The following is a 22,195-nucleotide window of genomic DNA, read 5'->3' on the forward strand; positions in this document are numbered from 1 at the left end:
GTTATACGGGGCATTGTTCCTCTGATTCTAGCGAAGCCCAGTTCTCTTGGATGTGCCTCCCACAGGAGTACTGAATACACAACAATTCTCTATTATTCTTCCTAAGATGGAAATTCAAGGACAAGTGAGCCCACTTAGGTAAATGATTAATTCTGTAGATTTCTTAAGAAGATCCCATGCCAAAATCAATAAGGAATGGAATATTTGATTTCTGATCAAATGAGTAATAGGTATGAGAGTCAGATTGAACGCTGTTTTTAACTCTCCCTGATCGTGGACATGTTACCTGTTGTCTCCCTTCTTCTGCACCCTCGGTGTTAAACATTTAGGAACAATTCAGTCCTGCAGTTATGCCCCCAAAGAAATAATAATATAGTAGCAAAAATGTGCCAAAGTTCTTGCCCTGTGTCAGGCACTGTGTTAATTACATTGTATGCCTTTGCTCCTTTAATGCACATAACAACTATCGTTTAGCTACTGTTTTATCCTCGGTTGACAGAGGAGAAACAGGACAGACTGATCCCATAAATTGCCAAGATTATGCAACCAGCGAGTGGGTGCGAGGACACCGATGTACAACCCTCCGATTTCAAAGCCCTAAGTCACAATGTTCCGCTGCTATATAAAGTGACGGAATGAAGCCAGGCTTGCAAAGGTAGAAAAACCACCTGACACGATGGCCATCCTTCCTGTTCAGCTCTCGGGGGGCATGTTTACTCCCTTTAAAGCATTATTTAAAAGCTTATCAACAGCCGACCACTGTCTTTATTATAAGTATCTAGTCAGCAAGCGTGGGGGGGCAGGGGGGAAATGTCCAAATACTCCTCTTAATTATTTTAAAACCAATCCAAATGAAAAACTCAAATGTGCTCACTAGGTTAACAGAAACCGATGCTGGCTCTTTTCCGAATGTTAAGGACGAGCAGTCCTGAGACCATGCTTCCTATACACCAAGACTGGTTGTAAGTGCTTCGCCTATATTCACATAATTCACCCCAAACCTCACGGGGACACACCATTATTATTATTCCCATTTTGCAGGTAAAGAAACTGAGGCCCCAAAGAAGTCGGTCCTTTAGCCGCATTTCCCCAGCCCGTCTTGGAAAGGCTGGATGATGACGCCAGCATCTCTGCTCTAAATTGCGATGGGACACCGCCTCTCTGAAAAAGAGAGGCTGAACTGTTTACTGAAATATGATAAGCAAGCTGGGGATTTCAGGGGGGTTGGAGATCCAGGCTTGGAACTCCGAGCCGAGATGTTTTGATGAGGACAGCCACTACGGAGCACACACATGCCACCAGCCCTGCCCCACGGCTTGCCACCTGCCAGCTGCCCCCTCCGCCTCCAGAACGCCGCCCAGCACAACAGCGCCACCCTGCGAGGGGAAGATGCCTCACAGCCCCCACCGCTCAGGAGGAGTGCAGCTCCCAAGTCTGCAAGGGCAAGGGCAGGGGCAACTGGCTCAAACCCACATCATGCACCCACGCCCTCCGTGCCAGGCGGGCCAGGAAAGCGACCCCATGGCAAGTTCAGCACCCACACAGAGAAATGAGGTTTCTGCCTCCGGCCAACATTCATAAGGCGGGTGTATGAATTTCCTGGAGCCTGGCCAAACCGAGTACCCTCAACCGGAGGGCTTCAAACAAGAGATATTCATTCTCTTAAGGTGCTGGAGGCCAGAAGGCAGAGGTGGGGCTATTTTCCCTGGCGGGGGGTGGGGGGTTCTGAGGGAGAACCCACCCCACCCCTTTCTCCTGCCTCATGGTGGTTGCCAGCCTTCCTTGGCTTGTAGACACATCACTCACGTGTCTGCCTTTGCTTTCACATGACCTTGTGCCCACATCTGTGTTTCTTTTCTTCTTCTTACAAGGACACCTGCCTTATGGGATTACCTTCCTTATGTCTGATGCATTTCCAAGGAAGGTCATATTCACAGGTACCGGAGGTTAGGACTTGAATGGCTCTTGGCTGGGAGGTGGGGGTGTTCATTGAACCCTTGACAGTGGGAATGACACAGACACAGGAAGTGGGGGGTTCAGATGCTGAGTGGCCCCCCAAATGAGAAATACCACAGTACTTTAGTTGCTATGAGGACCCTTTTCACATAATAATGAATAAATGATTTCAAAGGGAAAGCTGGATATGCCCAAAGCAGTATGTGGCCTGTTGACTCTTTTAGAAGAATGAGCTAGACAGGAATGTGCAGTAGTGGCAAGGAGGGGTGTTAACTGCAAAACTAGACGGTTCCTCCCTCTGAAACTCCGGCCATCAGAAGGACCAGGCCAGGCCTAAGTCCTGCTACCATTAACGCCCACAGGCATCTGCCAAGTATCTCTCTTTTATCTTCAAAAAGAGAGAACTTGGCCTGGAGGGACCATCATGGATTTGAGCAGAAAGATAAATGGAGATTTTTAACTGTGTATGAGTTACCCGAGCCATAATTTTTCAGCTCCAGAGGTATATGACAGATGTTTGAAATGTACATTATTTACATAGCTAGTCTAGTCTTCTGGGCTGCTCCGTGCACAGCTCTAACCCTGTTCACACCTGACTATACACATCAAACATATATCCCTTTTATCAACACAGTGGCTTCTGGGTACATGCAAGCACTGATAAAACAGATCCTAACACCAAAAAGCACTTCCCAGTTAAGAAGGGGAGAGCAGAGGATCTCCCAGCAATCCTAACCTTGATTCCCCACATTTGCAGAAACCCAACGAGGAGTCAAAGTGAACAGAATCCAACTCACCCTCCATCTGCTGGAAATAAAAATAAGTCAGTCCTCTGCTCCCCTCTAAGAAATGGAACGTGCTGTACAACAAAGCTAAGCTATCCTCGTGTTTTCAACGAACATGGCTAAGAGAGGACGACCCCCACCCCGACGATATCTGTAACCTTTCCTGTTACTTGTGTGTCTAACTAGACCCTGACATCCAAAATGGAACTCGTCATTGGTTCCACGGCCCCTGTTTCCTGGCCATACACCACATTCTTCCAACACAAATCTTTTTTTTTAACCTTTCTCTTCTTTTTTTTTTTTAGTATTTTATTTATTTATTTGTCAGAGAGAGAGAGTAGCTCACAAGCAGGGGAGCGGCAGGCAGAGGAAGCAGCAGGCTCCCTGGTGAGCAAGGAGCCCAATGCGGGACTCGTTCTTAGGACTCAGGGATCAGGACCTGAGCTGAACACAGACGCTTAACCCACTGAGCCACCCAGGTGTCCCTTCTCTTTTTCTTTTTTTTTTTTTTAACCTCTTAAATCCAGTTACAAAGAATGTCCAGTTCTTTGTTCTCGAAGATTCTCCCTTTCCCCTTCAGTCCCGTCCCTTCTTCCTCGGCTGATACAGGTTTTCTACACCTTGGCATGAGTACGACTTAGGTAGGTGAAGCGGTACTTAGTTGACTATTTTAACTGAAACAGTAATAAGTTAATGAGTTTCATGGGGATTAGAAAAATAGAATATCAAATGAAACCTGCAATTTCACACAGAATACAGAATCCTTTTAATTCATGTCAATAAAAATGTCAATAGAAGTGAAGGAAAAATATTAAGCATGTAAGATGGGTGGTGCGTGGACATGGTTAACGTCTTGGGGGCAGTGGGCTAACACCCAGCAGTGTTGGGAGCACTGGTCCGCGGCGGTCGCTCATCCTCTCATGGCTTGATCACATACGCCCCCTCAGCCACATCCTCGCTGGTTTCCTGGCCTGGAGATCGTCTTCTCTCCCATCTGTCCTACAAGCTACCACAGACACCTCTCCTGAAATGCTCCTTTCTTCATCCTTGGTTCCTTTCGCGTCAATAACCTCCCCCCATCCGCCTCCTTCCCCGTCTCCCGAAATCCTACCCAGACAGTCCTTCGGGACACAGGGAAATCCTCCCTCTGGGCAGCCTTCGCTGACGGACACCATTCTGGGAACTCCCATCCCATTTACACCAACCGTATCCACCACCCCACCTGACTCTCGATTATATCCTGTTATTTACTGCTTTCTAATGCTCCGTTCACGAGAGCCGCCCTGTCTTCTTCCAACTTTTTAAGAGAAGTCATATTTTATTCATTCCTCCAATAAACATTTACGGAGTACCCGGTCCGTGCCAAGCTCTGCGGCTGCTGGCAGAAGACAGCCACGAGGAGAATACGGGCTGCCGCCCAGGAACTCAGCAGCTCAGACAGGGGACCCACCCGTGAACTTGTGGCGTGACCTGATGTGGCCACGTGGCTATGACAGATGTACAGAACGGAGGTCACGGGAGTGATCTGCTCCAAAAAGGACACAGAGGAAGACAGAAAGAGAAGGGGGTGCATGAGCTGCTTCTGGAAGGTTTCGCAGGATTCCATCAGACCTCCGGAGAGGGGGAGCATGTTCTCGGCAGGGCAGGAGGCATTACGAAAAGTCACGACACGGCAGCAAGATATTGCTGAAGGGGAAGAGTCCCGAGCCTAGAGCACAGGGTGCTGGGGAACGCGCTGGAAGGAGGGGTGGAAAAGGTCGGGGAGGTCATGCCACGAAGAGCCTTGTTCTAGGACTTTATCCACAGGGATGAGAAAAACTGAAAAGAGAAATGATGTAACAATAACACAAAAGTCCTCCGGGGACACAGGGAGGATGACTGGGACTGGAAGAGAGGTCAGCCTGGAAGATACCGTAACAGAACCGAGGAAGATTTAAACGACACAGAGGAAGGAGGGCGGGCGGATTTTAGAAATATTTAGGTGGTTGAAAATGGATTTTCTGGCCAACTGGTTGCACATTCCAATGTCACATAAAAATAGTCTGGGGATTAACTACTTAAGGAAAAGTTTACTATCTACTTAAAAATTGCCCATGTCATTTCTTTCTGGAGTTACTGCGGCTAAGGTTAATTTAGAACTGACTACCGCCTACATTCTTACAAACTCTAAGAAAACCTCTACTCTAGCCCGTGTAGAGAAAGCTCCACACAGCTTCTACGACTGATCTCCAAAAGCCTGTCCTAAATTCGAAAGTCAGCATGTTATGCCACCAGCGAGGATCTAACCAGATTTTGTTTCTTGGTTATAACTGTATCTGAGCATAAAGCAATTGTGTACCAAAGAATATGCTATTGTCTGAACTGTCCTAACTCTCTGGGGCACAGAGAATTTAAGCCAGAATTGCTCTCTGGGTATAAAAATGTGAAGGCTTTTATACAATATACTCATATTCCTTTTTTTTTTTTTTTCAAATAAAAACGTTCACGAGAGTGTAAGAGATATTGAAATACCAAGAGAGGTGACCTTTTGTGAACGCATTCATGTTCTCCTGGGAAATAAAGAATAAAGTCATTCACCACCAAGTGTAATATTCCTCACTTCCACTGGCCTGATGAAAGGAGTCAACACAGGTAGTTTCAAATTAAAACACAGTTGGAGTAGCTGGCTGGAAATGGATCTCTGCAAAGAGGGGAAAGGAGGCGACGGGATGCTGTTTATTAAGACTTACATACGATTAGAGCTCCGTCCATCACCTCCCACCCCCATTACTCTGATTGCCGGGACAAGTCCTGGGCATATTTAATGCAAGGCTGGGGGATGGCAGGAAATAGGATTCTCTTGCAAAACGAGCACTGTGCCCGAACATCCCACATAAGGGGAAGCACATGACTCCAATAAGCGGAAAGGGCAAAGGTTGTATCTAACGATTTCTGTGTGAGTGCTCGGAAGTCCTATGATGGCTCATTACAGAGGCACCAGGGGGCCCAATTCTGTAATGGATGTGGGGACCAGAAGGACCCATTACAGACGGGAAGGGAGGTCATGTTACTCGCCGGGTACACAGCTGGTTGGTGGCAGGCCCAGATTAGAACCTCGAGTGTCCATCCTCCCCTCCCAGAAAACTCTCACGTCTCTTAAAATAACAGAACATAAGGAACTGGGACACGCCATCAGCTGTGCCCCAGAATTCGTTTCTATAAAATGAAAACAAATACGCTCATCAAAAGTGGTGGGCTGGTCATTCCGCCCCACCAATGGTATTAGATAGATGGGCAGACAAACCTGATCTAAATTTTCTTAAAACATGTCAATTTGGGCCTTTTTGATGATTCTGTCTTTCCAAATCCTTTAAAGCCATAATATTAACACTGTCTGCTTTCCTATTCTTTAAAATGCCAAGTATCCGTCTGCAAGAGCCATGACTTTGGAAGTATCTCCCGTTAAGCAACCCCTCCTTTTATGAACATGCCTTGGAGAACCAGTCTCACGGAAAAACCACTTTCCAAACCGGATCTACAGAACGCCCCCGAACTTGGTGGCATTACACATGGAACACCCAGGGTTAGGGGAGAAGGCAGTGAAGAAAATGGAGTCAGTAGCCTGATTTGTGTGAAGAGGTCACTGGTCACACCATTAACAGACACGGCTCTAAACAGTTTCACCAACAAAAGCTTTAGCCCCTTGAAAATTATCCCACGGAGGTCTGGGATCATGTTTTCATATGTAAAGCACTAGGAATTATACAGCTATTTCCCTCTTTGGGGAGGGAGGTTTACTTTTATCTCTAGTTAATTGCTATAGTCATTTTTAGTTTTAGAAAACGCAGAAGAATGATCCCACCTCCATTTGATCTAACCTCTTTTCTTCTTCAGAGAAAGCAATGCACATTGAGTTATTCATTTTGATTTGAACAAAAGGCAAGATTTTTCCCCCTTCTGCCCAGAAACTACCAATGGGAAATTAATATTCAAGATGAACAATGAGCTCATCCCATGGCCCCGGGACTTGCTGGTTGCCAGGAGGAGGCCTGTGAATTCTTAGGATTATTTTAGATTTGGTAGCATGAATTGGGAGCTTACACAGTCACAAAAGCTGCGGTTTTCAAGATTTAAAGTTTCAGAATTCTCTATTGAACTGTGCTTCTACAGGATCTCTTTTTAAGTTTTATATGCTCCTATCCGAACCTCTTGAGTTTCAATGTAGTTTATCCTGAAGCTATATGAAAAAGCACAGGCTAAATGTCAAGCCTATTGCTATAAATCACATTTCAAACTGGTAATTACTTATGAGTGGAGAGAGGGCTGTTTGAAATGGTGCTGTCTCATTAGGAAGCTATTATGGAACGCCTGCAATTCTGCCTTAATAAACAGAGTGAAACTTCCATTATCTACTGCGTGACAGGTACGCCAGACCAAAACAACAGCTATTAGCACTTCCAAGGATATCTCTCTTTCTCCTTTCCTAAAGCTAAAAATTAATTAATTAATTAATTAATTTCCCCCCATATTTTCTAGGAGTATTTGTTGGGGGGGGGATTTCTAAAAAGAGTCTCAGCTGAAGTTATTTTAAGTTCCTTAAGTAACTGGGTAACTTATCTTGTCCTTTGAACTCAGTAACAAAAAAACCCTTCTTAGTGAAAATGAACTGTGATAATACCAGTCATCACCATCCCAAATGACTGGACAAACAGAAAGAAGAAATATGAAAAGACTCATGTGTTTCTCAGCCGCTTCATTTTCTATTCCATTTTATGTGACAAAGGGTCTGTTTATATCCAGAGTCACTAACTTGATACAAGTGGATTTCCTTTACATTTCTTAAGAGGAAGAACTTCCTGTAAATGATCTCTGCATGTTTCTATATACCCTCTATTCCTATCAAGGCTCGGATTTGGAAAAGAGCCATATTTGAAAAGGAAATTGATAAGATACCCCTCCCCACACACACACACAAAAGATGCACATGACTGATTCCATCCATTCTCCCAGTGTTCATTGTCAGGGTCTGTCTTAATATTACTGTCTTACTGCTGCCCTCCATTAGCACCAATACCTTGTGTTCCATGTTCTAGCTAACATTTATAATGATGCATAAATAATAGCTTTCCGTCCCTGGGAAAACCATATTGTATCCAACCCTAGAGCCCCAGAGAATCTAGCAAGGTACTCTGCTCTTAGGGGACACTCCAGGAAAAGCTGAATGAATGACACAGTTCTTCTTGCCCCATCTCTCGGGTTTCTTTTCTCCGTGGGTACCTAACGTTCAATCTGCATAGAAAACCACCAACCTGAAACAGCTTATCTTTAAATATCACTCTAAGACCAGCTTACCGTTTGCAGGTCAAGAAATGAAAGAAGAAAAGAGAATCAAATAAAATTAAGAGTTTCTTCCCTGAGCCCTCAAAAAGACCTTGCAGAGAAGTACTTTAGCAAATAATGAAAATGTGCTGGTCATGAACTAAGCCAAAGACAGATAAAAACAGGCTCCATGGGAATATGCCTGAAATTGTTAAAGAACTCACAGGTTTGTTGAAGAAATTATGGCCACCTGCCCTCCTATAGCCTAACACCTGGGGTCAGTACTGGTTGCTGAAGAGGGACTCAAAAAGAGGGGAGCCATTCAGTGTGGAATGAAGACATTCAAACCTAAGCATTTGAAATCTGGGATTATCTAAACACTCAGTGCAGACATGCGTTTATGTCATATGTGTTTTGTGGTTAGATTTCAACTTAGGTGTGTTTCAAAATTTACTATCCCAAGTCTGAAGAATGTAGCAACCACAGCAGTGTTTAACTGAAATTACTAAAGTATCAACTGTCCTTGTCACTTCCCAAATCTGGCTTTTCATGAAAGAGAAAAATCAAGGGAGTCTTATTGCCAAAATAGTACAACATCCTTCTGTTGCCAGATTTTGCAATAAAAAAGATGGTTATTTTATTTAGGTTTTATATTTATGGAAATGTGGTCACAAGACATTTTTAAAGCATGAGATCCTGGCCCCAGTTAAAAAAAAAAAAACACAAAACTTGCTGTTTTAGGGGAAAGATAGCAGAGCTACACTGTGAATACCAACCACAAGCTTAAAGCAATCTTGCCAGTTAGGACAGGGCTCAGAATGATTCTGAATAGTGTGTGGTTTCAAATACAGGCTCAGCTCTTTCGTCACATTACCTTTGGCAGAAAATTAATTCTTTCAAAATGAAAAACGAACAGAAATTGATGTCTTCTACATCACTGTCAGCAATCAGTGAGGAGAAAACAAGGAATGAGTTCCAGGGTTTTCCTCCCTCAGCATTTCCTCCGGTATGCTATCCCTTGGGTTCCCAAGTCACAACCAAAGCCATTACGTCGTGCTGCCAAAGGGAACCGACTCCTTCCAAAACGCTTTTAACAGCACTGCGTTTTACGATGATGGACCCTTTCCTGAAGCCCTCGTTCCCGTGTACCGCTGTGTTCGTCCTTCCTGCCTGACATGCAAACACAGCCTCCATGCTTTCCATACAGCCTAATTCAAAGCCACACATGTTAGATCCACACCGAATCATGGGAGCGTTCCATCCGCATCCACACCACGACCCCACCGAATGCGTTCAATGAGCGCCAACGGAGTTCTCCGCGTGCACCTCGGACGAGCCTGCGGCGTCCGTGGGGGGCTCTTCCCTGACTCAGGCCATCCAGAACCGTGCACGGAACCTGTTCCCTTTTAAGAACCGGGGGCTGCTGAAACACCCACTAGGATAACTGGCCACAAGGGAGGAGCCGGCAGCTCGGTCCTGCAGGCGGCCACAAAAGCTCCCGGAGGCTGCCGCGCGAGAAGCTTGCAGTCATTTATCTCCTGCAGCCAAAACGCCCGGCACGGCCCCCTCCCTCATTTTACCTAACTAATAGCTCTCCAACCCCATATTGAGAGGGCCTGCTGTGGATCTTGCCGAGGTACAAAATGGTGGATGGGAGCTAATTTTTCCCTGCTTTCCCCATAACTTAGCGCATCCATCACCGACCGTCCTCCCACCTAAGCACCCCGGCAGCGGCGGCGCACCGAGCGCGCCCCGCGGACCCGGCCCGGGGAGGGGGGGACAGAAACGCGGGTACCCACCTGATGTCATGTAGCCCCGCGAAGGCTGGGGCGCGAAGGCCGCGGGGAAGCGCTTGTGCAGGCGGTAGTCCTTCTCGCTGCGGGACCTCATGCGGTCCGAGGCCCGGTCCGAGAAATCCGAGCTAGGCCAGGCTCGCCGCAAGGTTGTGCTCCGGGTCTTCTTCATGGTGGGGAGCGCGCGACCTGCCGCCCCGATCCCGGGGGCCTCAGCGCCGGGGCGCAGCGCGCTGCTTCATCCGTCTACGGCGGGCACGACCCGGGCGGACTCTGCGCACATTTTCCCAGCCCCTCCTCGTCGGCGTCTACACCGCCAGCGGCGGGTCCGGCCCTCCCCACGCCCCCACACACCCCCACGGCGAAGGCTCCGATTTTACACACGTCCCACAATGCATTACACTTCATTTGCAATCCGCCCGGCTTATAGCTTCCAGATTCCTGGGGGGAAAGGCACGTTAGGAGGCTCCCCGGCCAGGAGGAGGCGGGGAGGGGGCGGGCGGGGTGGGGGCGCCGAGACTTGCAGCGTGAAAGCAATGGGAGCGCAGACAATGGCCCGATTCAGCGCAGGAGTGCTTAGCCAACTGTGAGCCACGGCACAAAAGACCCAAACAAATGGGGAAGCCGAGGCCTCCGGGGCTGACCCGGGATCCGGCGCACGGGAAGCGGGAGGGGCGGCGGCAGGCCCTCCGCACCCGGCGGCTCAGAGCGAGGCGTGGGGCTGACAGGGTCCAGGTCGTGTCCCCCAGGGCCTTTCGGCCGCGCGGCCCGCAGTCCCGGGCGCAGGCTGGCTTTGCCTCCCCTGCAGTCCTCGGGAGGCAGTCTTCATTACAGAGGCGCGGATGGGGGGCGCGTGTGCACGGGGAGCCGAGCCGGCTCTGCAGACAGCAGCTGCGGCAGGCGGGCTCCTGCGGAATCCAGGAAGAGCCCGAGTCGTCCTCGCAACTGCAGCGACTCGTCAATCTTCCTCCTTGAGAGGCTCAGGGTGGTGTGCGTGCGTGTGTGAGTGTGTGCGCGCGCTCGCGCGCCGACACGCATGTGCCCCCCTACACATGCATGCTCCTACTTACTGGCCGAGGGGGCGTCGGGAGCCATGGCTGCCAACGAGGCCGTGCCTGCCGATCCACACCCGCACGGTGGCACCGCCGTTCGGTCGCGAGCGCGCAGAACGGCTCTTGAAGGGCAGGAAGCAGGGCAGCCGCCCAGTCTCATGCTAATCACCGAGCTGCCTTAAGTTAGAGCACCGATCGCGGCAGGCTTCTCTTTTTCATGTAAAACAGTCTGCGGCGGCGCGGGGGCCGTGGGCGGGTGCCCCCGCCTGGAGTCTGAGCTTGGATATTTACATATTTTTAGGATGCTCCCTCCCCCTCGCGGAGAGAGCGAGAACCCCCTCGGTGGGCACCGGGAGGTCTTCGGTGCTCTGCCTGGCCCACCTGCGCCAACCCCGAGGCCGGCAAGAGCCGGAGGAGGGGGCGCCACCGGGGGCCCCTGCGACAGCCGCAAACGCCGGGGCACCTGGTCCACGGCGCCAGGGAGACGCAGAGGTGGCGGCCTCCGGCTCTTCCTCTCTCGCCCTCGATCCCCCGTGTGAGTCACCAGCTGCCCGCTAACCTGCATTCAGGTTCTTTGCACCGCCCGGCTCTGCACAGCTGCTTCGGGTCCAGCAACCAATCGCTAAAGGACAACAATGCGCGCGACGCGGGAGGGGAGGGGGGGACGCGCCGCCCCGGCCGAGACGCGGGGCCCGGGACGCCGAGGTCACGCCGAGTTAAAGGCGCGCGGTCACAATGCTGCGAACCCCGACGACGCTGGGCCGCTGCCGTTTTCGTTTTTGTTTTTTTCAAAACGCTCATACCCTCATTTGGGTTTCCAAAAATGCCCGGGCGTGATAAACAGCACAAATAAACCTGATTTTTCTTTTCCAGCACTGTTTTATCTTTTTTGCGTTTTTAAAAATTACTAATGATGCAACGTTCAAAATCTTTTTTTTTTTTTTTTTTAATGCTGTAGTTTCGTAGCCACAGCTGCCAAGGTGCAGAGACAAGGATATGAAATCTTTATGGGGCTATGATCTTATCAGGCTGATACAGCAAAACAAAAAACAAAACCCAGAAAAACAGCAGGCTCTGAGGATCTAAATGGTTAAAACTCAAGAGTTCTAACGCAATTCGATGCTATTCCGAGGTCTGAATGGGGGGGGGGGGGAACGCTGCAAGGTTCTTAAAGAACTATGCGGAGGGGGCGGGGCTTAAGCCACAAGCATTAGATAATCTAGAACTAGAGCTTCTATTCAGTGTCTTAAGGCTGCGCTCTGTCACCTGGAGCCAGCGGAACTAATTCATCTCTTGGGATGCTGGGGGGTAAACAAACAAGCTAACAAATAAAATCACTAAGTATCATACGGAACTTATATTTACACTTATCAAAACTGAGTACTATCTGTAAGACAATTAGCTAATGGTCAGTGGCACTTTTAAAAAGTTAGGAAAGGCTAGTCCCCCAAAAAGGCACATTTTGCCAAAATGTCTTCTTTTCTGTAAGAACAGAAAGGCTACAGCATTAGAAGCTATAGAAGACTAAATGAGTCCAGAAACATAGAGGTAATATAAAATAATTGTATTAATGACTGCTCGAGATACTGACATTTAGATAGCTCAATCCAATTCAACATACAATTACTCAGTACCTCCCATGAGCCAAAAGTGGTGATATGAATGATTATTACAGTTATGACTGAAGGTTAATGGTGATTGCTGTAGCACTGTGGTATTCACTCATTCAGCAAAGAATTACTGACTATCTAGAATATGCCAGCACTGTGATGCGTGCTGGACAAACAGAACACCACACACGGCCCCACACAACTTATGGTCTCGGTAGTAAGCATAGAAATGCACAAAGTGTGACATTTTCTACGAAGAAGAAAAACCTCCATAAAAAAAAAATGACAGTTCATCTGAGAACTATGGGATGAGGTCCAAGCAAAGAGTAGGGAAAACGGTGTTTCAGAAAGTGGGAACAGTAGTACATGCAAAGGACCTGAGGTAGGAATGAAGTGTAGCTTCTGTTGGAAGAAGTTAAAAAAGGCCAGTGTGGCTGGAACTGGAGCATAAGAGAAAGGCGTGTGATGAGGTCATGGAGGAAGGCGAGAGCCAGATCATGTAAGGACTTGCATTAACGGCTTTGTATTCTATCCCAAGTGCAGTGTGAACTGCTGAAGGGTTTAAGCAAAGAAGCAAGGGATGGTTTTAGAATTTCTATATAGAAGGGGCTCGGCAGAGGGAATCTGTTTGAATTTGCTGGAGAGCAAGCTTGAATTGTCCTTGATTTAAAACTGAGAACATATTCACTGCGTGTATGGAAAAAACTGGGCCACATGGGTTGATGGAGATTTGGGGAGGAGAGCTACTTTCAGCTACCTCTGAATGCTGGCCTTGCAGGGGAGTGGCATTGTCTGGCGCCCATAAACAGAGTACCCTTGAAGACAAGGTCAAAGACCCAGACAGGGGGCGCCTGGGTGGCTCAGTGGGTTAAGCCACTGCCTTCGGCTCAGGTCATGATCTCAGGTCCTGGGATCGAGTCCCGCATCGGGCTCTCTGCTCAGCAGGGAGCCTGCTTCCCTTTCTCTCTCTCTGCCTGCCTCTCTATCTACCTGTGATCTCTCTCTGTCAAATAAATAAATAAAATCTTAAAAAAAAAAAAAGACCCAGACAGAAGAATCAGAATAGGCTGGATCAGCTGAATGGGGTCAGATGGTCAAGTAGGCGAGGCAGGGACAGTTACATACTTTATCCATCCAAATCAGGTGACAACATCAAAAAAGGTTATGAAGTTAAGGCTTGAATCTAGCAAACAGCATATTATGAAACCGATCTTGTCTGAAAAAAGTGGACGTGGAATCCCCTGTTATCGTAGTCACTGCTAAAATCAAGCTCAGTGTGTCCACTGTCCTATGAAAAGGTTCACTCTGGTCATATGCGAGCCGTAGGTCCCGCATCCCACCAGTTTCAAGTCTCTTAACCTACATGAGACGATCATGTATCTGGGTTATGAACTGGGTTAGGAACCTCACAGAAGCTCAGTTACATAATCCAGTATTCAGTACTCGAAAGTTTAGAAATAAATGGAGAAATGATAAAGCAAACCAGGTTTACAGTACTAATGTTTTTTTTAAATCAGGCTTAAGAATCATTTGTACACTTGGTATTTATGTATCAGATGAGAGACTATCAGATTATAGACATGTATCAGATACACATTTGCTTTGTGATTCTAATTCAAATGTACACTTGATTTTAGACTTGTAACTTTAAGCTGAAAGGTATTAAGAATTCTGACTTTGAAATTCTCATTTAAAACTTCAGCTTGTTAGGTTTTTAAGAGTTTAGTGAACTTAAGAGTTATAAGAATATAAACTCCATGAAGGCAAAGAATTTTTCTGTTTTATTCATTGTTGCTCATTGCTCTGTTTTGTTCGTGGCTGCGTCTCCAGTGGCTAGCACTGCCTGGCATGTATCAGATGACGAAGGAAGCCAGAGTTAGTAGTCTGGAAGATTTGGTTTGAAATCTTCCCAGTCAGACATACTAAGAGCTTTTTAAAAATTCAATATACCAAATTTACAAATGCAACTTAAGTTTTTAAGGGAATGTGCTTAACCATGTTTCTAAATGGAACTAATCCTTGAGTAGAGGGACTTTAGTCTAAATTTGAATTAATCACATGTTTTCCAAGTTGCCCCAAGAGTTACAGTTTTTATTCTATTTTATTCTTTTAAATTTACAAACACAGCTAACTGAATCTAAAAACTTCAGCACATGTTTATTTTTTCAGTGTGTATCTCTAGTAAAAGAAAATCCGATTTTTGAATTTGCACCTCTAGCATACTGACCATTAATTAAAGACCTAAATATCTGTAAATAATCTTTGCTGTGCACAGAAAGCCCCCCTCAGACAGCAGAAAGCCCACACTGACTACAGATCGAACATGGGATAGATCAGAGAGAAAATGAATCACTGGAGTAAAGGCTGATATGAGTGAGAAATAAACATAAATATAAACATAGTGGTAACAGGTCTAAGCCTTGACCCTATAGACTATAAAAGATGAATTTCAATCCAGGACTTCCTAAGCACACAGTATCCTGGGCTGCAGCGATGCCAACTCATGGGACACTGGAAACTCCCACTGGCATATGAGACTCCTCAACCTGGAACATCCAAGGAGCATTCCATTGAAGCTGCAGTCAAAAGTGCCCGTGGCCTCATTTTTCTGCCCAAGTATGAGTGGAATGGTAAGAGATCTTAGTGTGCAGAAAGGAAAGAGTCATTCATGTCTGTTATGTGACATATGCCTAGAACTTTGTGATTAAAGTATCTGTCAAACAAAAATCAGAATCCTTTAATTTTTTAAATTTTTTATTTTGATCTTTTTATTTTATTTTTTTAGAGAGAGAGATAGTAGAAGGAGAGAATCTTAAGGAGGCTCCATGGCCAGAGCAGAACCCGACACAGGGCTCGATCTAAAGACCCTGAGATCATGACCTGAGCTGAAATCAAGAGTCAGATGCTTAACCGACTCAGTCACCCAATCCGAATTCTAAGTCTGATAGTAATTTCTCTTTCTGCTTCTTCCAAAAACATGATTTGCAGATGATATTAATAGGTTACTTTGACTAATGAGCTGATTAGTTAAAAAAAAAAAAAAAGACCCTTGAAGTCGTGCAGTTGTGTGGTTGAGGTTGTAAATCTGGCAAAGAGCATGCCCCTGAAGGACTAGGACTATTTCAGAGGCTTGTGAGATGGAAATTGGGGGAATTTCTTATGGGACGTGTATCTACACTCCTATACCCCTATATATACATGTTTGTGCATCCGAAGGGCCTCGGACATGCTGGCCTCCAAAGGGGGCTAACTAAGATAGCTGACCAAGGCTCCCACCCCAGAGCACTTGTGCCCACATGTTGTCTTCCTTAATCCAGGCTCCGAACTGCTAGTTACAATTTTAACAGAAAGCTCCAGCACGTATGGTCTTTCTTAGAAGATGCTAGACGGGTGGTGACTGAAACAGCCCAGGAAGTGGTAAATCCACAGGAGAAAACACGTTTCCTTGTCACTTGCCATTCACTCTCGCCAGGGCCATAATGAGTAGTGGTTGTCAGCGAGTGCCACCTTCAAAGACAGTGACGTACAGAGATGGAGGGATTGACCAAGGAGAAGTAACCAAGAGGGGCCTGAGTTTGGGAGGCCTGCTGACGGAGGGCACCGGCACCACTGTGATGCGGCGCGTGTCTCGATGCCAGACTGATGGCAGGCGGAGTCACGCAGGGCAGCATGGCGTGGGGATGCCCAGGATACGTGCATTCCCTGGGACAGGTTAGTCTTTGAGTTCCATTTGTTTTGGCACTTGTGATGGTAACAATATCTCTCTCGAATCTTGTAGAGAGGATTTGAAGTTCACTACTAACAAATAAAAAGCATCAGTAAAAGCTAGCCAATGTTATTACCATTGAACACCGAGGGAGGGAAGCATTTTAAAAACCTGAATCCTTTCTAGATCCTTTTGTTCACCTGTGAACCCTGCTTTGTATCAGATTAACAGAACAGACTGGATTCCAGTGGGGGCCAAGGTTGCTACCAGGGAGGACGCTGATGCGGTGGGTGTTGCTCAGTTGCAGAGTTGAAATACACAACATCTGCTCAGGGGGTCAGAAAACAAGAAAGACGAAAACGACACCCAGTCCGGCTACAGCCTACTCAGGAGCTGAGGTGTTCACTGCCTCGCACACCTGGATTCAAGTGTCAAAGTCACTGGGATCAAGAAGAGAGTCCAGAGAAGGTGGAAACAGCCTGAGTGTCCATCAATGAATGGACGAACAGAAGGTAGCCTGCCCAGACCGTGGAACGGTGCTCAGCCTTAAAGAGGAAGGCATTCTGACATGGGCCACACCGTGGGTGAACCATGAAGAAATGAAGGGAAGGGAAAGATGCCAGATGCAAATGGACCATATGGTTTCCCTTAAATGAGGTAGTACCTAGTGCAGACAAACCCACAGCCACAGAACAAACGTGGTCACCAGGGCCGAGGGAGAGTGGGGGAGAGGGCTTAGAGATGAGCGAGGAGAGTTTCCATTTGGGAAGACGAGCAAGTTCTGGAGGTTGATGGTTGCCCAACAATGGGAATGTGCTTCATGCCACTAACTCAGACATCATCAAAATGGTAACTATTTTATGTGTGTTTCAACAAAAGGGTAAGAAGAAAAAGAAAGGAGGACACGAAACAAAGCCACCCTCAAGAAGTAGTTTTGTGCGTGCCCTGTTGCCGGGAGGGTGAGCTAGTGCCGACTGGCCATTTGACCTGCCCACGGTGGCTGCACACCTCTTCTCCCTCATCCCCTGTGGAAACACAGGCTAACGTCAGGGAGGCCAGGAGCATGGAACACGCTCAGAAGCAAACCGGCCAGGCCAGGCGCCACCCAGCTCGTAGTGGGAAAGGGGTCCTTCAAGGACGCATCTGAATTTGGAAAGATCAAGGGAACACATTTTTTGAGATTCCTTTTAGGTTTACAGACACTGGAGTTTTTGCTCTCTAAATGTATATTAGGAAGGAAGGGAGGGAGGAAGAGAGGGAGGGAGGGAGGGAGGGAGGAAGGAAGATTAACGAACACTCCATTCCTACCAACCGGAAAAGTAGCCTGAGCGACAACACGGGGTCGGAAATCAACAGAGGAAGCTAATGGTCTCATCCGCCTGAAAGCAGGGAGATGGAGCAAAGAGTGAGCAACAGGGATAGAAAGGTTTTTCAGGGCAGTTGGTGGAGGGAGGGCTTAAGACTCAGGACGAAGAGTCTGTGCATAATTCACAAGGAAACGGGGCATAATGAATATGGAGCAAAGGAGAGACATAACTGGGTAGTACTTACAAATTTAATCCACGGGGAACTGGCTGAAACAGGCAGGAGGAAGCTTTGCATGGTGCTGAAAATATTGTTACAACCGAACTGTGGCAATGGCTGAAAATGTCACAAATGTATCAAAACACACCAAACATTTAAAGATGGGTGAATTTTATGGCATTTGAATTATACCTCTCTAATGCTGTTAAAAAAAAAAAAAATTACCCAGCCATAGAGTGTTGGATTACCTGGAAAAGAAAGAGACCTGTGCCCAAAGACCAGCTGGGAGACGAGAGCAATAGTGTGGCTGACATGATGCGAGTCTGAATTTGAGTTCTCACTGGAGGAATGGAGAACTGTGGACGGGGATGCTGTGAGGTTAGAACCTGTAGACCTACACAGCTGATCTTACTAGGGGATGGGCGAGGAGGACAGACCAAGGAGAGAGGATCAGATATACCTTCAAGGTTTATGGACTGGTGATTCCACACACAGAAACCAGGAGGTCGTTTTACTTCTGGACCCTCCCCCTTCCTGAACTTTGTAACACTTATTATTTATGCTACACATTTTGGCCCTTATTCTCATACTTCTCAATATTATCTAATTCCTAAATACTATACACACAATTTTTTTCCTTGCTAATGTAACTGACAATCTCTACACTGTAAAATCCATTGGCGATGTTAGTAATTTCTGGGTTCTTGCTTGGTACTGGTGTCCACTCTCTCCTCTCTCTCTCTCTCTCTCTTCTTTTTAAGATTTTATTTACTTATTTGAGAGAGAGAGAGAGAGAGAGAGCACAAGCAGGAGGGGTGGACAGCAGAAGGAGAGGGAGCAGTAGACGCCCTGCTGAACAGGGAGCCGGATGTGGGACTCGATCCCAGGATCCCGGGATCATGACCTGAGCCAAAGGCAGATGCTTAACTGACTGAGACACCCAGGCAACCCCCATTCTCCTTTTAAAGTGCGTCTCTCATTTGTCTGTTTTGCTGTCCCTCTCTGCTGGCTCTCATCTCACCTCTCAATTCTCCTCTGCCCATGAAACACTGGCTTTTCTCTGGGCTCCTAAGGTCTCCCTAGCTGAGCTCAACTGTACCCTCTGCTTAGTGTTAACCCTGTGAGTGAAAGCTTTCCCCAAGCTCTCACCATCTGACCTCTCCCCTAGTCTGCAAATCCCTATTTCCTACTGCCAACTGACTATTTTCCCCAGATTCTCCACGGACAATCAAACTCAAGCTGCCCGTTACACAAAATTAATCATCTTTATCCCCTCTCTCCCAACCTGTGGCTTTCTGACATACCTTTCCATGCATGGTAAACGGCGCTCCCAGACATCCAGTCTCATAGAGCAAGAACATGGGAATCAACCAGCCTATGATTTCTCTTTCTCGGCTCCCTCCCATCCATTCCATGACCGTCACCACTCCCAGTCATCACCCCATTCCTCGCAGTTTCTACTGCCTTCCTTTGTCCCAAAGTCTGAGTCAAGTCACTGGGGAAGCAGCAGCTGGCCATAAAGAGAAAACCAGTGCCACTAACCCAAGACACACAAAGGGTCACCTAAAGTCTTCAATGAAATAAGACTGTTTTATAAATTTAAATACCAAAAATTAAAATAAGACATACATATAATCATATGCCTAATTTACTTATTTAAATACATACGTCAAAATAAGTTTTTCACTTAAAAAATGGAAAATGATCATCAGTAATTTGGCTCAATATTAGATAGCTGAAGCCAAAAATCAGACTGTGTAGTCATAAAAAGATTAAACGTTTCAGTCTTTCTATTAACCAGCACAGAGAAGCCCCAAATCATATGTGAACGCAGTTAGAAATCATAAAACTCTTTAAAATCTTCTCTGATAAGATTTTGACACTGACCATGAGGCAGATGACTTCTGTTCAAGTTTTGTAACCTGAGGTAAAAAATGGGTTTTGATTCTGAATAGGCCTCATCATTAGTTCTATCTTCTGCCCTCTTCTTCGGAAAAGTACCCATGAGGATCTTATAGCAAGCTTTAAGTCTCTCTTCAAAATGCTTAAAATCCTTTCAGGAAATCAGAAAAGTTTTCATCTGGTTGTTCAGCCAACTAGGAGAACCCCATTCACGACGATCTCGGGCTGCAGGCCCTGCGTCCAGCTTCGAAACCACCTCTTTTAATACTCCTTAGACTGAAAAGCTGTCTTTGCAAAAGAACGCACATTGCAGATTTATTTGTTCATTTAAAGAACTTAAAGTCATGCTCACGAGGCTTCAAGTGATTAAAGACGGCACCAAAATAGAGTCATTTACAAGGCCAGAGGCGACGAGGCACGTTCTCAGAGAGGATAGGCTTCTTCTGGAAAGGCCTAGTACTTTCTGAAACCCATACAGATGCACACCAGGCATTCCCACATGATCCAGTAAGCTCCAGAATGAAACAGTGTGAGTGAATGGAGTGGCTGAAAATTTTGAGCCACCTCCCCTCCATACAGATTGAGAGAAGAAAACGCAGACTGTGGACCCCACTGACACGCTTGGAAATAGTAACAAGTCATTAAGTAACTCTCCTTTTTCATGTACATGTCAGCCTTACCCTGCGTACAGGACAGTGAGAGATTTCTGCTTCCCCAGCCACGCTGCAGGAGGTAGGCTGAGATCTCCCCGGGGCCACCAGGACGTCTGTCACGACCGGACACAATGTCTTCATGGACGTTCGGCTCCTACCTGAAGGACTCCAGCAGACTAGCTAAAATCACAGTAGTGGTGGGTTTTTCGGGTTGTAGTGAGTGGTATCAACCTTGTACCAGCAAAATTATTAACTCTCATCAGTTTATAATGAAAACTACTGCATCTTTATGTTGAACAACTCCTTAAAGTGTTCTGCCACGAGATAACCAGCCCGATTCGTGCGTTAGACATTCTTCTCCTGGTTACTCTTCACCTCGTGACAAACTGTGATGGTGTGAGCAGCAAACCCACTTTCTGGGCATAGATAATCTGCAATAGAGAGTAATATCCTAAAAGTAAAACACAGTTGGAGAAAGGGGAACCCTCCGACACTGTTGGTGGGAAGGCAAGCTGGTGCAGCCACTCTGGAAAACAGCATGGAGGTTCCTCAAAGTTGAAAATGGAGCTACCCTATGACCCAGCAATAGCACTACTGGGTATTTACCCTAAAGATACAAACGTAGTGATCCGAAGGGGCACGTGCATCCCAATGTTTAGAGCAGCAATGTCCATAATAGCCAAACTATGGAAAGAGCCCAGACATCCATGGACAGATGAATGGATAAAGAAGATGTGGTACATATATACAATGGAATACTATGCAGTCAGAAAGAATGAAATCTTGGCATTTGCAATGATGTGGATGGAACTAGGGGGTATTATGCTAAGCAAAATAAGTTAATCAGAGAAAGACAAATACCATATGATCTCACTTAGATGAGAAATTTAAGAAACAAAACAGATGAACATGGGGGAAAGGAAGGAAAAATAAAGTAAGATGAAAGTTGAGAGGGAGACAAACCATTAGAGACTCTTAACTCTAGGAAACAAACTGAAGGCTGCCAGAGGGGAAGGGGAGTGGGGGGAAGGGATAACCAGGTGACGGGCATTAAGGAGGGCACGTGATGGAACGAGCACCGGGTGTTATATGGAACTGATGAATCACTAAATTCTACCCCTGAAACCAGTAATACACTTATGTTAACTAAATTGAATTCAAATAAAAATTTTTAAAAAAGGGAAAACACAGCAAGGGGCACACAGAAATGGCCTCCACCCCATGTACCCCCAAGCCATCCCCAGGTGACACACAGCCACCCAGCACACTCAGCTAGTGCAAGTCTTCATTCCTGTTGTACCCTTTACTTAGAAGACAGTATGAATACAGGTCCTTGTATTTTTCTCCCGAAAGCCCAACGAATTGTCTTGGGCACTCATTGCACTGTGCACAACAGAGTGAACCGTGCCCACTCCTCAACAACGTCATTTCCCATCTCTGGGCCTTCTTGGAAACTGCCATGCTTGCCTGAGATGCCTGTCACCTCTTTATCTTCCGGGGAAACTCTCACTCCTCCTTCAAGATTCAGACTGTGGTCAGTACCCTAACAAAGCCTCTGCCCTCTCCCTCCCTCAGACATCCCGTTCTCCTGCAGAGGGAGAAGCCTTTGTTCTGCTCCGACTGCCCCGCTCACTGCACCGTAATACAGTAGAATACGGCACAGGCCTCCCAGCTGCCTCCCTGGCTTGTATGGCCCTTGAGACCAAGGACCATTTTGTTCACAGAACCACTGTGCCCTGAGCACCTGCCCTGTGCTAATAACGGCTGTCCGTTCTGGAATAACAAAGTAACAGTCATAAGAACAAAACGTCAGTCACTAACGTTCTGGAATAACAAAGTAACAGTCATAAGAACAAAACGTCAGTCACTAAGGAGTCTGCAACCTCATGGTTGCAAGGAGCAAATAAAGTAATAAT

The 22,195-nt window shown here is 46.6% G+C and overlaps 1 protein-coding gene across 4 annotated transcripts in view; it reads right to left on the bottom strand.

Annotated features, from left to right (window-relative positions):
• The window catches only part of STOX2 (storkhead box 2), a 212,353-nt gene that overhangs the window by 97,859 nt on the left and 92,299 nt on the right, over window positions 1-22,195 (bottom strand). Inside the window, exon 1 of one of the 4 annotated variants that reach the window (XM_045997456.1) lies at window positions 9,839-11,463. The exons of the other annotated variants lie outside the window; for them this stretch is intronic. Within the exon in view, the coding sequence (XP_045853412.1) occupies window positions 9,839-10,004 (166 nt within the window). The 5' untranslated portion in view covers window positions 10,005-11,463. Of the gene's footprint in view, window positions 1-9,838; window positions 11,464-22,195 lie in introns of those variants that run through there. 4 annotated transcript variants of the gene reach the window in all.

The sequence above is a fragment of the Meles meles genome, chromosome 2 (assembly GCF_922984935.1).
Source record: "Meles meles chromosome 2, mMelMel3.1 paternal haplotype, whole genome shotgun sequence".
Taxonomy (NCBI): Eukaryota; Metazoa; Chordata; class Mammalia; order Carnivora; family Mustelidae; genus Meles; species Meles meles.